The 15,544-nt window shown below is 43.5% G+C and overlaps 1 protein-coding gene across 2 annotated transcripts; it reads left to right on the top strand.

The window, feature by feature from the left end:
* The first annotated feature begins 4,965 nt into the window (after window positions 1–4,965).
* On the top strand, window positions 4,966–14,023 carry LOC130294078 (phospholipase A2 inhibitor gamma subunit B-like). 2 transcript variants are annotated; one of them, XM_056543491.1, is made up of 5 exons: window positions 4,966–5,042; window positions 9,128–9,244; window positions 10,752–10,901; window positions 11,000–11,140; window positions 12,897–14,023. In XM_056543491.1, the coding sequence occupies exons 1-5, from the start codon at window positions 4,991–4,993 to the stop codon at window positions 13,091–13,093; spliced, it is 657 nt and encodes a 218-aa protein (XP_056399466.1). In that variant the 5' UTR covers window positions 4,966–4,990; the 3' UTR covers window positions 13,094–14,023. The 2 variants fall into 2 exon arrangements, with proteins under 2 accessions (XP_056399466.1, XP_056399467.1); XM_056543492.1 differs by lacking the exon at window positions 4,966–5,042 and adding an exon at window positions 5,749–5,834.
* The last annotated feature ends 1,521 nt before the right edge of the window (window positions 14,024–15,544 follow it).

The following is a 15,544-nucleotide window of genomic DNA, read 5'->3' as shown; positions in this document are numbered from 1 at the left end:
GGGGGCACTACCAGACACCAGTCAGTACATACACTTCAGTAATACAGGTAAAGAGTACAGAACATGTAATACCTCCCTGTACTGTAGGGGGCGCTACCAGACACCAGTCAGTGCATACACTTCAGTAATACAGGTAAATAGTACAGAACATGTAATACCTCCCTGTACTGTAGGCGGCGCTACCAGACACCAGTCAGTGCATACACTTCAGTAATACAGGTAAAGAGTACAGAACATGTAATACCTCCCTGTACTCTAGGGGGGCGCTACCAGACACCAGTCAGTGCATGCACTTCAGTAATACAGGTAAAGAGTACAGAACATGTAATACCTCCCTGTACTCTAGGGGGGCGCTACCAGACACCAGTCAGTGCATGCACTTCAGTAATACAGGTGTTTTACCAGTGAATGCCCATTCTGATTGGTCGGTTCTTCCGGCCATTGACACCTTTCACAGATCTGGATTGTCCGGAGCAATGTATGTTGAGTCTGGTTTCAAGTTACAATGGTCCAGAAAAGACCATTGTATGTTGAAACTATTGTATGTTTAGGTCATTGTAAGTTGAGGGATCACTGTATAAATAATTATGTCATGTTTTATTTTAAGAGGAGAACAAAATAATAAAAAAGGAATTGTGGACTCCAGTCTATTGAATAATGTTTACTGATGTAAGTAAAAGATAGCTAGACAGATAGATAAATAGATATGAGATAGATATGAGATAGATAGATAGATAGATATGAGATAGATAGATATGAGATAGATAGATATGAGATAGATAGATATATGATAGATATGAGATAGATAGATATGAGATAGATAGATATATGATAGATATGAGATAGATAGATATGAGATAGATAGATGGATATGAGATAGATAGATAGATATGAGATAGATAGATATGAGATAGATAGATGGATATGAGATAGATAGATATGAGATAGATAGATATGAGATAGATATGAGATAGATAGATATGAGATAGATAGATAGATATGAGATAGATAGATAGATAGATATGAGATAGATAGATAGATAGATAGATAGATAGATAGATAGATAGATATGAGATAGATAGATAGATAGATAGATAGATATGAGATATTGTGTTTATTCCTCCTTGTATACTGGTATTATTGGGAATATTGGTCCCAGTATACAGGATTTGGTCAGTAACAGTATGATGGTAATGTGTATGGGGATAATATTCCTCCTTGTATACTGGTATTATTGGTAATATTGGTCTCAGTATATAGGATTTGGTCAGTAACAGTATGATGGTAATGTGTATGGTGATAATATTCCTCCTTGTATACTGGTATTATTGGTAATATTGGTCTCAGTATATAGGATTTGGTCAGTAACAGTATGATGGTAATGTGTATGGTGATGATGTTCCTCCTTGTATACTGGTATTATTGGTAATATTGGTCTCAGTATACAGGATTTGGTCAGTAACAGTATGATGGTAATATGTGTGATGATAATATTCCTCCTTGTATACTGGTATTATTGGTAATATTGCTCTAGAGATACAGGATTTAGTCCGTACCAGTGGCAATATGGTTGTAAGGTGATGAAAATATTCCTACTTGTATTATTTATGCTACTTGTGTGTTTGGGGGGCTGAGGTGAGTTCCTAAAGTCAATACATTTTCCTTTCCTAAAATCTGCTGGACAATTTATCAACTAAAATAAGATATAATATTTGTCAATAATAATAAAGATTATAAAATGTAATACAGATATATTCTATTCTATGTGACTATACAGTGACACAGGACACTTCTGCCTCCAGTAATGTCCATTGTGGCTCCTGCTCCTCCTCCCAGTCCACGATCTGTCAGACAACAGGGAATATGACGTGTACCGGACAGGAGTCTCGCTGCGTCGCCTACTCTCAGACTATATCAGGTAAGAACGTGAGGAGAAAACATGTCCCCCCATCTTCCCCATATATCACCTCTAGGCCAAGATGTCTTATTCCAATCTTTGCTCCTTCTCTGTCCTAGGAGCCTGATCTAAATTGAGCCTAAGATCTGTGACTGATCTGGTTGCCAGGGACATTTTCCTTGACAACCTCACTGAAGACTATAGTTGTTAGGCATGAGTCCCTAGCAACAGACCAGCGGATTAAGTCCAAAGATGGGTGAGGGGAAAGGTTTAAAGGGGTACTCCTCTGCTCAGCGTTTGGAGCAAACTGTTCCGAATGCTGGAGCAGGCACCGGGAGCTCGTGATGTCATAGCCCCGCCCCTCATGATGTCACATCCGCCCCCTCCCATAGACTTGCATCGGGGTGCGATGTCATGAAAGGGCTGAAGTTACTATAAGTAAAATTGTGTTGCGTTGTCTATTTGTTTCCCTGTGTCTGGTTTATCTGCACCCACAAACACCAAGGACATCCCAACTTCCCTCTCCACAGTACACTAGGAGGATCCCGCCATATTACCACCAAGCTTGTCGGCATCTGGTAGAGGTACATGGGGCACCACTGGCACCACCAATGACATCAATGTAGAAGTCCTAGTCCCAGTTTATACTCCTCTGGGTGGCCACAATGATATTTTAGCCAGCATGTTCATTGCAGACCAAATTGAACTTTTTAGGGGGTTGAATATTTTTGCAATGCATTGTACTATAAAAGTCTCTGGTGGTAAGTTTAGATTGGTGGTCTCTGAACTGTGGACCTCCAGCTGGGAAAAAAAACAACATCTCCCAGCATGCCCGGTCAACCACTGGCCCGCAGTTTGGAGACCACTATTTGAATTGCCATTTGTACCATCTTTGTGTCACATGACTCTTTTTTTTTTTTTTTTTTAACCAGGAGAGGCTTCAGTCTACCAAGGCTGCGGGACCCCCTCCCTATGTGACATCCAGCATTACACTGCAAAAGCATTCGGGGTTACAGCCGAGCACCGCTTCATGTGCCCCATCAACGGTGTAGCCAGCGGCGGCCTCGCTCCTGGATTTATTCTTACAGCTCTGATCTGTGTTATTCTGATGAATCGTTCAATGTAAAGAAATCTCCAATAAAACTATGTATGTTCTCTAGCGTGTGAGGTCTCACTGGGTGGATCATTCTCTCCATTTCAGGGAGCAGGGCCAGAGCTGTACTGTTTACTGGTGGTACACACATAGTTACTTCCTCTCTTACTTGTCTAGCTAATCAGAGTACAGCACCTACTCCTCTCTGCTTTGCCAAGACATAATGCTTGAGAGGAGGCACTAAACCCTGAACCGGCTGGTACTGTGCTTGTGGATGAGTTACACAGTTCACTACTGTAAGTGGCATGTGGAGAGAAAAGAGGGTTCTGGATGCAGTGTATTTGCAAGGTGCAATGTGAGCAGAAAGGAAATAAATAGGAAAACAAGGAACGGGTTACAAAAGCAGCCCTGGTCTAAGCAGTTGTCTGCTGATAAGGATGATTACTAAAGAAAGAGGAAAAAGGGGATAACATTCAGGAGGCTTCACTGTGTACATAGTGAGAACACAAGTATTTTTACCCCCTGTGTTTCACCCTGGTTTCTCTTCTGCTAGAGGTTGACTGGTCCTAACAAGAAGCAGTTGACAGGAGATTACAAGGAAGGGACACACCTAGTGGCCAAAATATGTTAGAGTTGATTTATGGGATAATGGGTTATTTTTGGTAAGTGAAGTTATTTACAAATATGTTAAACATCACATAGTCTATCACATGAAGGAATACATAGTTACTTCCTCCTCTACTTGTCTAGCTAATCAGAGCACAGATCCTACTCCTCCCTGCTTTGCCAAGACATAGTGCTGAAGAGGAGGCACTAAACACTGAATAGGTTGGCACTGTGCTTGTGGATGAGTTTCACAGTTCACTACTGTAAGTGGCATGTGGAGGGAAAAGAGGGTTCTGGATGCAGTGTATGTGCAAGGTGCAATGTGAGCAGAAAGGAAATAAACAGGAAAGCAAGGACCTGGTTACAAAAGCAGCCCTGGTCTAAGCAGTTATCTGCTGATAAGGATGATTACTAAAGAAAGAGGAAAAAAGGGGATAACATTCAGGAGGCCTCACTGTGTACATAGTGAGAACACAAGTATTTTTACCCCCTGTGTTTCACCCTGGTTTCTCTTCTGCTAGAGGTTGACTGTTCCTAACAAGAAGCAGTTGACAGGAGATTACAAGGAAGGGAGACACCTAGTGGGCAAAATATATAAGAGCTGATTTATGGGTTATTTTTGGTAAGTGAAGTGATTTACAAATATGTTACAGATCACATAGCCTATCACATGAAGGAAAGTAGTTTAAAACTAAAGTGATCTCCAAAATACTGGTGCCTGAAAGGTAAAACAGATTTGTAAATTACCTCTATTTAAAAATCTTAATCCTTCCAGTACTTATCAGCTGCTGTATACTACAGAGGAAGTTCTTTTCTTTTTGAATTTCCTTTCTGTCTGACCACAGTGCTCTCTGCTGACATCTCTGTCCATGTCATGAAGTGTCCAGAGCAGGAGAAAATCCCCATAACAATCCTCTCCTGCTCTGGACAGTTTCTAAAATGGACAGAGGTGTCAGCAGAGAGCATTGTGGTCAGACAGAAAGGAAATTTTAAAAAGAAAAGAACTTCCTGTGGAGCATACAGCAGCTGATAAGTACTGGAAGGATTAAGATTTTTAAATAGAAGTAATTTACAAATCTGTTTAACTTTATAGCACCAGTTGATTTAAAACATTTTTTTTTCCAGTGGAGTACCCCTTTAAGCCAATGCACCAAAGGATAAAATGTGACATATACTGTATATACCCTAAGTAACAAACTCAGTTTTTCGGAGTCAGTGAAACAAAAACCAACACAACCAGATTGTTCAAAGTTTTAAAGTTCATATTTTATTTGCCTATAATCCCATTTACACCACTGATGAATATATAACCAATGACAAGACTGGCTAATGTTTACCAACCTGGGGAAAACAACAAGACTGCGCTCAAACTCCCGAGACTGAGAGCAGACGCCATGAAATTGATCGGCTTCCTGTGGGTTCTTTCTCTTTTTTGGGGGGCGCGAGGTGAGTGCAGATGTGCGTACGGTTCCATACGGTTTTCACCATATGGTTTTTTACTTTGCACAGTTTATTTTTTCTTGGAATTTCAATCAAACAAGTGAAACTTTATTCAAAATGGAGTGAAAAGTTAAAAACGTATACGCTTTTTTCTTTAAAAACGGATGCAACCGGACATCATTTTTCAAACTGTATACGGGTTGAAATTTGTACACACGTTTTGATACAGTTTAGTCCGGTTTTGAGGAATCCGTTTTTCATCAAAAACCGGATACGGGAACTGTATTGTAAAAACGTGGTGTGAATGCAGCCTTAGACGGAACCCTCACCTGTGTTGCGTGAGAAGGCTTCACACAAGGGGGCGCTCTTTATTGTGTTTTGTTCAAGAAAAGAGTGGGGAAGCCATTGGAATTATAGGAAACAGTACCGTCAGCATCTCTAGACCCTACACTTGTGTTTTATCTCTTGCTCAGGCTCTTCGCTCTCCTGCACTGTCTGCCTGGCTCAGAATGCAACGTTCTGCACTGGAAACAATGTCACCTGCCCTCCCGGGAGAGTCTGCGGCTCCTCACGTACAGTCAATATGAAAGGTCCGTTGGGTCATTGACCCTATGGGTGGGATGTTACGTCAGTATTAGGATTCTGCTGTGAGCTGCAACATTGTGGTTACAATACAACATACTGGAGGGTGCAGCAGCTGTATAAAGAAGAGAAGTCCAGCACGTCTCCCGTGACTAAGAGCAGACGACATGAAATTGATCGGGTTCCTGTGGGTTCTCTCTCTTTTTTGGGGGCAAGGTGAGTGCAAAGGTAAAATGGAAGATGGTCATAGGGGAGGGGGGCAAACAGGGTAAATGCACATTATTCATTGACCCCTTTAGTGCCCCAGACCACCAGAAGCAGTAGGGTTAAAGGGCTATTTCCATACTAAGGATATGCCTAATAGAGACAGGTCCCACCTCTAGGACCCTCACCAATCTCTACAGTGGTTTGCCACTGTGATAGCCTGGGGGGATGTAGGGTATGGGGAGTGAAGCTGTGCAGTATTTAAAGGGTGTTTGTTAACCCTTGCAATTCGTGACACCAGGGTGAGGGCTCCTCGGTAATGCTTGTCCTACCGCCACCCTTCCCAAGGGCGATAGGGAGGTAGATAATAATAGATTGTCCACAACCAGAGAGTTTTCTGAAACAGGATTAACTTTTACTGAAGATTTTCTGCAAGCTTCAATAACAGAACAGTCTCTATGCATAACAACGGCTTTCCTTGGAGATTGACAATGGTTGGGACTTTAGCATTTAGAGTCTTTAAGTATTATGCGCTGTTCCACTGGATTTAGGGGATTTAGTTGCGGTCCAGTAGTCACGCTAGCTTTAGCGGGAGCAGTTTATAACTCACAGTTTTGGTTCAGCTGAGGCCGGTAAGTTTTCTGGCCTAGCGTGTCTTTGAAAGTTGTGCAGATCCATCCTGGTAGTCCGGCATCTACAAGAGCAGCAACCCAAGAGATCGATCATTGGCTTCAGCTCCCTTATATGGACAGGGGCTGGACTAGTGCTAATTGGTCCGTACTGATGTCAATCACCATTACAAAGGCTTGTGGGTAACACGTGACCCAAGGACCTCCAAAGGTCCTCCAACATACCAAAGAGGTTATTAACATGGTCACATGACTGAAGGTCCTGCGACGCCAAACAAGGTAAGTACTATACATTATTATAAAATATATTATTATTAAATATATACACGTATTAACATTAGAGAATTAGACTCTAAGAGAGGCGACCAGGGGCTGTCCCACCTGAGGAACCCTACCTGAGCGTAGTTACTCTGACTTTGGGGACCTCTACACTAGGTACTGTATGTAATACGGTACCGGGACACCACACCACCTAGACCGCCTTGGACTTATAAATTACTTTGGGGGGTAGTATGGTGTGGTGACTACAGGGTGTTGCAGTATGTAGCAGGGTCTGGTGGTATTAACCCTGGGGGGGCAAGATGTTGTTAACCCCTTAGTGTTCGTGACGCCAGGATGCGGTTGTTTCGATATAATAACCACCGACAACCAGCCCAGAAACGGCATGCAATTAAGGATTGTCCACGGCAAGGGTTTTTGCATTAACTGGAACTTTTACTTGGAATATTCAGGGAACAGTCTTTACAATTATGCAGTTTCCACAGAGGCAACCGGGACACAGGATACCTCGCAGGCTTGCTTGGACTTGTAGTTATTGAGATATTTAGGCAGGCCACTGTGCTACTAATATATTCCTCAGCTGAGTAGTAGTCACTGGATTTGTAGAGAGAATTGTAACTCACGTTTTAGAAGTGGCTGCTGGTCCTTAGGCTTTCGCCTAGATGCAATTGTGCAGGAATTGATGCTCCCTTAGTGTACAGGATGAGAAGCAGGAAAAAGAGACCTAAGTGAGGGACTGCAGCCCCTTATATACTAGGGGGCTGGACTAAAGCCCATTGGTTGCTATTGCCTGTGGTTCCTGTGCCCATGGAACTCTGGGTATATCACATGACAGTAGGTCACATGACCAAGGAAGGTACTATACATTTTATACAAACTGTTCAACTTTATACATATGAACAATAGATACGCATAATGAATATACATTGCAGTGACATGAGACAACAAGGGAGTAGCCCTGCAGGAGAGCCCTATGGACCTAAGGGACTCTACCTGAGGGGACTTAAGGTTGTACAGGATAGGTCCTGTACCGGGACACCACAATGGCACCTATAATCCTCTTTTACACTAGGGCCCCGTTTTATTAAATCGAATCTGGGTTTGTGGCAAGGGTCTTCATTGAAGCGTTCCTCTGGTCTAGATCATTCCCCAATATAGTGCCCTGGGGTTGAGACCACCTCATTAGAACTTCCTCTGTCTAGAGCAGTGTTTCCCAACCAGGGTGCCTCCAGCTGTTGCAAAACTACAACTCCCAGCATGCCCGGACAGCCAACGGCTGTCCGGGCATGCTGGGAGTTGTAGTTTTGCTACAGCTGGAGAAACACTGGAAAACACTGCTCTAGAGAGTCAACAAAATCAAATGATATGTGGTATCAAAAGAACTTCAGTGGAAAGATCCGGCATACAGCAGCCTAGATCTCAGCTTCCTGGGTTCCTGTGTAAATGGCTTAAAGGGGTACTCCGGTGGAAAAAAAAAATTTCTAATCAACTGGTGCCAGTTAAAAAATCTTAATCCTTCCAGTACTTATCAGCTGCTGTATGCTCCACAGGAAGTTCTTTTCTTTTTGAATTTATTTTCTGTCTGACCACAGTGCTCTCTGCTGACCCCTCTGTCCATGTCCGGAACTGTCCAGAGCAGAAGAGGATTGCTATGGGGGGTTTGTTCCTGCTCTGGACAGTTCCTGACATGGACAGAGGTGTCAGCAGAGAGCACTGTGGTCAGACAGAAAAGAATAACTCAACTTCCTCTGTAGTATACAGCAGCTGATAACTACTGGAAGAATTAAGATTTTCTAATAAAAAATAATTTACAGATCTGTTTAACAGATTCTAGAGCAGTGTTTCCCAACCAGAGTGCCTCCAGCTGTTGCAAAACTACAACCCCCAGCATGCCCGGACAGCCAACGGCTGTCCGGGTATGCTGGGAGTTGTAGTTTTGCAACAGCTGGAGAAACACCCTTTGGAAAACACTGAGAGTCAACAAAATCAAATGAAATGTGGCATCAAAAGAACTTCAGTGGAAAGATCCGGCATACAGCAGCCTAGATCTCAGCTCCTGTGTAAATGGCTTAAAGGGGTACTCCGGTGGAAAACAATTTTTTCTCTAATCAACTGGTGCCAGAAAGATAAACAGATTTGCAAATTACTTCTATTAAAAAATCTTAATCCTTCCAGTACTTATCAGCTGCTGTGTGCTCCACAGGAAGTTCTTTTCTTTTTTTAATTTCTTTTCTGTCTGTCTAGAACAGTGTTTCCCAAACAGTGTGCCTCCAGCTGTTTGGGCATGCTGACAGTTGTTGAAAGTTTGAAGAAAAGAGCGGGGAAGCCATTGGAATTATAGGAAACAGTAACGTCAGCATCTCTAGACCCTACACTTGTGCTTTATCTCTTGCTCAGGCTCTTCGCTCTCCTGCACTGTCTGCCTGGCTCAGAATGCGACGTTCTGCACTGGAAACAATGTCACCTGCCCTCCCGGGAGAGTCTGCGGCTCCTCACGTACAGTCAATATGGAAGGTAGGTTGGGTCATGGAAAACTTTATTTTTATTTTATTTTTTTTAAATCAACTGGTCCCAGAAAGTTAAACAGAGGTGTAAATTACTTCTATTAAAAAAAAATCTTAATCCTTCCAGTACTTTTTAGGGGCTGTATATGACAGAGGAAATGCTTTTCTTATCTGATGTCACGGGCAAAGTGCGCTCTGCTGACCTCTGCTGTCCATTTTAGGAACTGTCCAGAGCAGGAGAAAATCCCCATAGCAAACATATGCTGCTCTGGACAGTTCCTAAAATGGACAGCAGAGGTCAGCAGAGAGCACTGTGCCCGTGACAGAAGAGAAATCCAAAAAAGGAAAAGCATTTTCTCTGTAGTATACTGTCGCTACAAAGTACTGGAAGGATTAAGATTTTTTAATAGAAGTAATTTACAAGTCTGTTTAACTTTCTGGCACCAATTGATTTAAAAAAAATAAAATAAAATAAATAAAAAGGGAAATTCCAATTGGTGGTTGTAGTCCAGCAAAAAAAAAAAAATAATAATAATAATAAACAGTTTGGTCCTATATTCCGTGCGGAAAATCCGTGCGAAATTGCGCGTTAATTCTGCATGATTTTCAAGCAAATTTCGTGCAAAATGTGCCCTCCATGCTGCTGCAGCTTTGTATAGAGACACAATAGTGGATGATATTTTGTCTTTTGTGTGTGCAGTGTATAGCAGACACCATAGGCCAGTGTATCCCAACCAGTGTGCCTCCAGCTGTTGCAAAACTACAACTCCCAGCTGTCCAGGCATGCTGGGAGTTTTAGTTTAGCAACAGCTGGCTTTATTCACAACTTAGCTTAGTACTGCTCTATAATGTCCTCCATGCTGCTGCAGTTTCTTAGGGTTCGTATGGAGACACAACAGTGGAGGATCTCTTGTCTTTTGTGTGTGCAATATATTGCAGACACCAGAGACCAGTGTTTTCCAACCAGTGTGCCTCCAGCTGTTGCAAAACTACAACTTCCAAAATGCCTGGGCTTCATTTATAACTTAGCTTAGTACTGCTCTATAATGCCCTTCATGCTGCTGCAGCTTGGTATAGAGACACTAGTAGTGGATGATATTTTGTCTTTTGTGTGTGCAATGTATAGCAGACACCAGAGACCAGTGTTTTCCAACCAGTGTGCCTCCAGCTGTTGCAAAACTACAACTTCCAAAATGCCAGGGCTTCATTTACAACTTAGCTTGGTACTGCTCTATAATGCCCTCCATGCTGCTGCAGCTTTGTATGGAGACACAGTAGTGGATGATATTTTGTCTTTTGTGTGTGCAGTGTATAGCAGACACCATAGGCCCGTGTATCCCAACCAGTGTGCCTCCAGCTGTTGCAAAACTACAACTCCCAGCATGCCCGGACAGCCAACGGCTGTCCGGGCATGCTGGGAGTTGTAGTTTTGCAACAGCTGGAAGCACCCTGGTTGGGAAACATTGACTTATCAGTATATTCAGTAACCCATTTACCCTTTTTTACATCCCTCATAGACGGAATAAAGAAAAACGAATTTTCCGGGCGATCCTGTGTCCCTGAAGACCAATGTCAGGGCCCTGGGAGTTTCAGCACCCACAACAGTCAGTCTAAAAAGGGCTTTTCATGTTGTAACACAGATAACTGTACGCCGCCTCCACCCGTATGTGAGTGACGTCCAGAACACCTTCATTTACTTATATCCCTATAGGGGGGTAGGAATACGCAACATCATTTATGGTATTTTTATGGTCTTTCCTTACAGTGCCGCCAGACAACACTACACCGAATGGCCTGACCTGTCCAACCTGTACTGCAGATGGTGTAGACTGGTGTGACACTGGGAGGACCATGGGATGTACTGGGGACGAGACCATGTGTATTCTACAGTATTCAAAAATGTCAGGTACAAGATGACTACCATGAATTCATTCTATGCTGGGGAATAGAGATGAGCGAACTTACAGTAAATTCGATTCGTCACGAACCTCTCGGCTCAGCAGTTGCTGACTTTTGCCTGCATAAGTTAGTTCAGCTTTCAGGTGCTCCGGTGGGCTGGAAAAGGTGGATACAGTCCTAAGAAAGAGTCTCCTAGGACTGTATCCACCTTTTCCAGCCCACGGGAGCACCTGAAAGCTGAATTCATTTATGCAGGATAAGTCATCAACTGCCGAGCCGAGAAGTTCGTGTTGAATCGAATTTACTGTAAGTTCACTCATCTCTACCGGTGAACCTCAATGAGAACAACACAATATAACATCTATTGTCTAATGTACATTGAATTCAATAGGAACGTGGTGGCCTCCTCTCTCCACTTGGGTCCTTAAGGGGGTACTCCGGTGGGAAAAAAAAATTATTTTTATTTTTAAATCAACTGGTGCCATAAAGTTAATCAGATTTGTAAATTACTTCTATTTAAAAAAAATCTTAATCCTTCCAGTACTTATTAGCTGCTGAATACTACAGAGGAAATTCTTTTGTTTTTGGAACACATAGCTCTGACATCATGACCACAGTGCTCTCTGCTGACATCTCTGTCCATTTTAAGAACTGTCCAGAGTAGGAGAAAATGCCCATAGAAAACATATGCTGCTCTGGACAGTTCCTAAAATGGAAAGAGGTGTCAGCAGAGAGCACTGTGCTCGTGATGTCAGCAGAGAGCTCTGTGTTCCAAAAAGAATTTCCGCTGTAGTATTCAGCAGCTAATAAGTTCTGGAAGGATTCATATTTTTTAATGGAAGTAATTTTTATGAATGTTTAACTTTCTAGTACCAATTAAAAATTAATAAATAAAAAAGTTTTCCACCGGAGTACCCCTTTAAGATAGTCTCTAGGCACTAGATATTATTGATTTGTTGGGAATTTGGGAACACCACCAGGTCTTTTTTTCTGTCCCATGCAGACCATTAATGTTGCCCAGTTTGATGATGTCCCTGCCCTATGGTCCAGGGCAGCTTAAAGGGGTTCTCCACCATGCGGTAATTTTAGTACTTGTGAGTCCACCATAATGCTGCTGCTTTCTGGGAAATGGCTATTTCCTGTTGAAGTTCCCTCCCTTCAACTACAAGTCCCAGGATCCCTCGTTTGTAAGTGTGAGGTCACTTTTTCTCCCTCCCACACATCAGCCACTCCACCCTTTGCAGCAGTTTATGAAACTACAATTCCCTGCAGCCCTGTGGAGAATGATCTACCTCACACCCAGTGATCGCTCCACCCATTAAAGCACAGATAGGCTCCCTTTGCGCACCTGACTAAAGATGTAATGTCTTGGGTCTCACTGCAACCTGAGAAAAACCGAGACGACACTCATTTTTTATGCTGTTAAAAATTTACATCGGGGCAAAGATCACATAAGAATTGCAAGGCCATCGATCACACACAGGTACAGGCACTATATTAAGAACTACATTAACTTTACAGCCTCCGTGGCAAAGTCCAATAAAATAAATTCTTGGAATAACCCTTTAAGTTTATCTAGTCATGACTTGACCTTCAAAACCTTGGTACACATTAATTACCAGATAATACCATAGACTTGTCTGTGAATGAAGGGCAAACTATGTTGAATCCGATCTCATATAGAAGTAGGATACAGTGGTGACCCAAGGATGTCAAGTGTTGGCTCCAGTTAACTCATTCTTGGTCTTTCTTGTCATTAACAGGTACACTGTCTCGAGACTCGGTCCTTCGCGGTTGTGCCACTCCGACCATTTGCAATATTGGTAACCAGACATTGGTCACTGATGGCATAAGCGTTGAGGTTCAGATTTCTTGTACCGGAGGATGTGGTGGTCTTCACTGTCATTATGTCTTATATATCCTTGTAGGATTCATTTATGTGTCTTATGGGATTTATTGATTTCTTGAACAACAGATGGAAAATTTTTGTTTATTATGGTCTTTTTGTATTGTGTTTTTTTACTATTTGCATTCAGAGTAAATAGTAACTTATTTGAAGTACCATTATAACAACCCCAAAGATATTATCCCTAGCACTGGAATGGACCTCTTCATAATGATTCCTCTCAGGGGCACCACCAGTAGACCTCGCCATTAGCATGCTGCATAGGAGCACCACCACTGGACCTCTATACCTCCATCCCTCATAGGAGTACCACCAAGAGACCTCTATACCTCCATCCGTCATAGGAGTACCACCAATAGACCTCTATACCTCCATTCCTCTTAGAGAGGAGAGGAAAAAAAAGGCAGAATACGGCGCTATATAGTGCGGTTACTTCGGGTGTTAGCTCTATACCTCTATTTCTCATTAGAGCACCACCATTAAACCTCTATACCTCCATCCCTCACAGGAGCACCACTGTTGGACTTCTATACCTCCATTCCTCATAGGAGCACCACCATTAGACCTCTATACCTCCATCCCTCATAGGAGCACCACCATTAGACCTCTATACCTCCATCCCTCATAGGAGCACCACCATTAGACCTCTATACCTCCATCCCTCATAGGAGCACCACCATTGGACCTCTATACCTCTATTCTTCATAGGAGCACAACCATTGGTCCTCTATACCTCCATCCCTCATAGGAGCACCACCATTAGACCTCTATACCTCCATCCTTCATAGGAGCACCACCATTGGACCTCTATACCTCTATTCTTCATAGGAGCACCACCATTGGACCTCTATACCTCCATTCCTCATAGGAGCACCACCATTGGACCTCTATACCTCCATTCCTCATAGGAGCACCACCATTGGACCTCTATACCTCCATTCTTCATAGGAGCACCACCATTGGACCTCTATACCTCCATTCCTCATAGGAGCACCACCATTGGACCTCTATACCTCCATTCTTCATAGGAGCACCACCATTGGACCTCTGTACCTCCATTCCTCATAGGAGCACCACCATTGGACCTCTTTACCTCTATACCTCCATTCCTCATAGGAGCACCACCATTGGACCTCTTTACCTCTATACCTCCATTCCTCATAGGAGCACCACCATTGGACCTCTATACCTCCATTCCTCATAGGAGCACCACCATTGGACCTCTGTACCTCCATTCCTCAGAGGAGCACCACCATTGGACCTCTGTACCTCCATTCCTCATAGGAGCACCACCATTGGACCTCTGTACCTCCATTCCTCAGAGGAGCACCACCATTGGGTCATCCCAGTAATTCTCACATTGACTTCCTGCTCTCCAGTACCCCCACACTACCTGACTCAATAAACATTATGTTATGTGACTGTAATGTGAGAATGGCCTGAGATGGCTAAAAGGGGTACTCCGGAGGGGGAATTTTTTTTTTTATATCAACTGGCTCCAGAAAGTTATACAGATTTGTAAATTACTTCTATATAAAAATCTTAATCCTTCCTGTACTTATCAGCTGCTGTATGCTCCAGAGGAAGTTGTGTAGTTCTTTTCTCTCTGACCACAGTGCTCTCTGCTGACACCTCTGTTCATGTCAGGAACTGTCCAGAGCAGGAGAAAATCCACATAGCAAACCTCTCCTGCTCTGTACAGTTCCTGATATGGACAGAGGTGTCAGCAGAGAGCACTTGTGGTCAGACTGGAAAGAACTACACAACTTCATGTGGAGCATACAGCAGCTGATAAATACTGAAATTAAGATTAAGATTTTTTTTTTAAAAGAAGTCATTTACAAATCTGTTTAACTTCCTGGCACTAGTTGATTTGAAAAAAATTGTTTTCCACCAGAGTACCCCTTTACAGATAGTGAGAATTGATCTTACAGTGACCCCTCGACCTACGATAATTTCAACATACGATGGTCTCTCAGAGGCAGCATCAACATACGATGCATTTGTATGTCGGGGCCATCGCATAAACGACTATCTGGCAGCGCAGACTGCTTCAGCTGCCCCCGGATAGCCGTTTACGGTGCCCCGTGTGGTCCGCTGACGATCACTTACCTGTCCTCGGGGCTCCGGCGCGTCCTCTTCAGGATCCCCTGCATCGTCGGTGCTCTCCATCATCGTCATCACGTCGCTGCGCACGCCGTCCCGTCATCCAATAGGAGCGGCGTGCGTAGTGACGTGATGGCGGGGGACGGAGCGCGCGGATGCCGGGGAAGTAGAGGCTTTGTCGGAGCGTCGGGGACACCTCGGGGACGCGACGACAGCGATGGACGGCGACCTCCACGGCAGCGGTGACGATCCGGAGCGCGGGGACAGGTGAGTACAACTTCCTCTAACAGTGGTCTTCAACCTACGGACCTCCAGATGTTGCAAAACTACAACACCCAGCATGCCCGGACAGCCAACGGCTGTCCGGGCATGCTGGGTGTTGTAGTTTTGCAACATCTG

Source organism: Hyla sarda, chromosome 10 (assembly GCF_029499605.1).
Source record: "Hyla sarda isolate aHylSar1 chromosome 10, aHylSar1.hap1, whole genome shotgun sequence".
NCBI lineage: Eukaryota > Metazoa > Chordata > Amphibia > Anura > Hylidae > Hyla > Hyla sarda.
The sequence above is the reverse complement of the archived record's forward strand: the minus strand, read 5'-3'. Positions and strand labels throughout refer to the sequence as shown.

Bases quoted from the DNA above. Each gene is read 5' to 3' on its own strand.
- LOC130294078 (XM_056543491.1), top strand. From the start codon at position 4,991: ATGAAATTGATCGGCTTCCTGTGGGTTCTTTCTCTTTTTTGGGGGGCG. The intron at 5,043-9,127 runs GTGAGTGCAGAT...TCTCTTGCTCAG, and splicing joins TCTTTTTTGGGGGGCGCGAG to GCTCTTCGCTCTCCTGCACT. The intron at 10,902-10,999 runs GTGAGTGACGTC...CTTTCCTTACAG, and splicing joins TACGCCGCCTCCACCCGTAT to TGCCGCCAGACAACACTACA.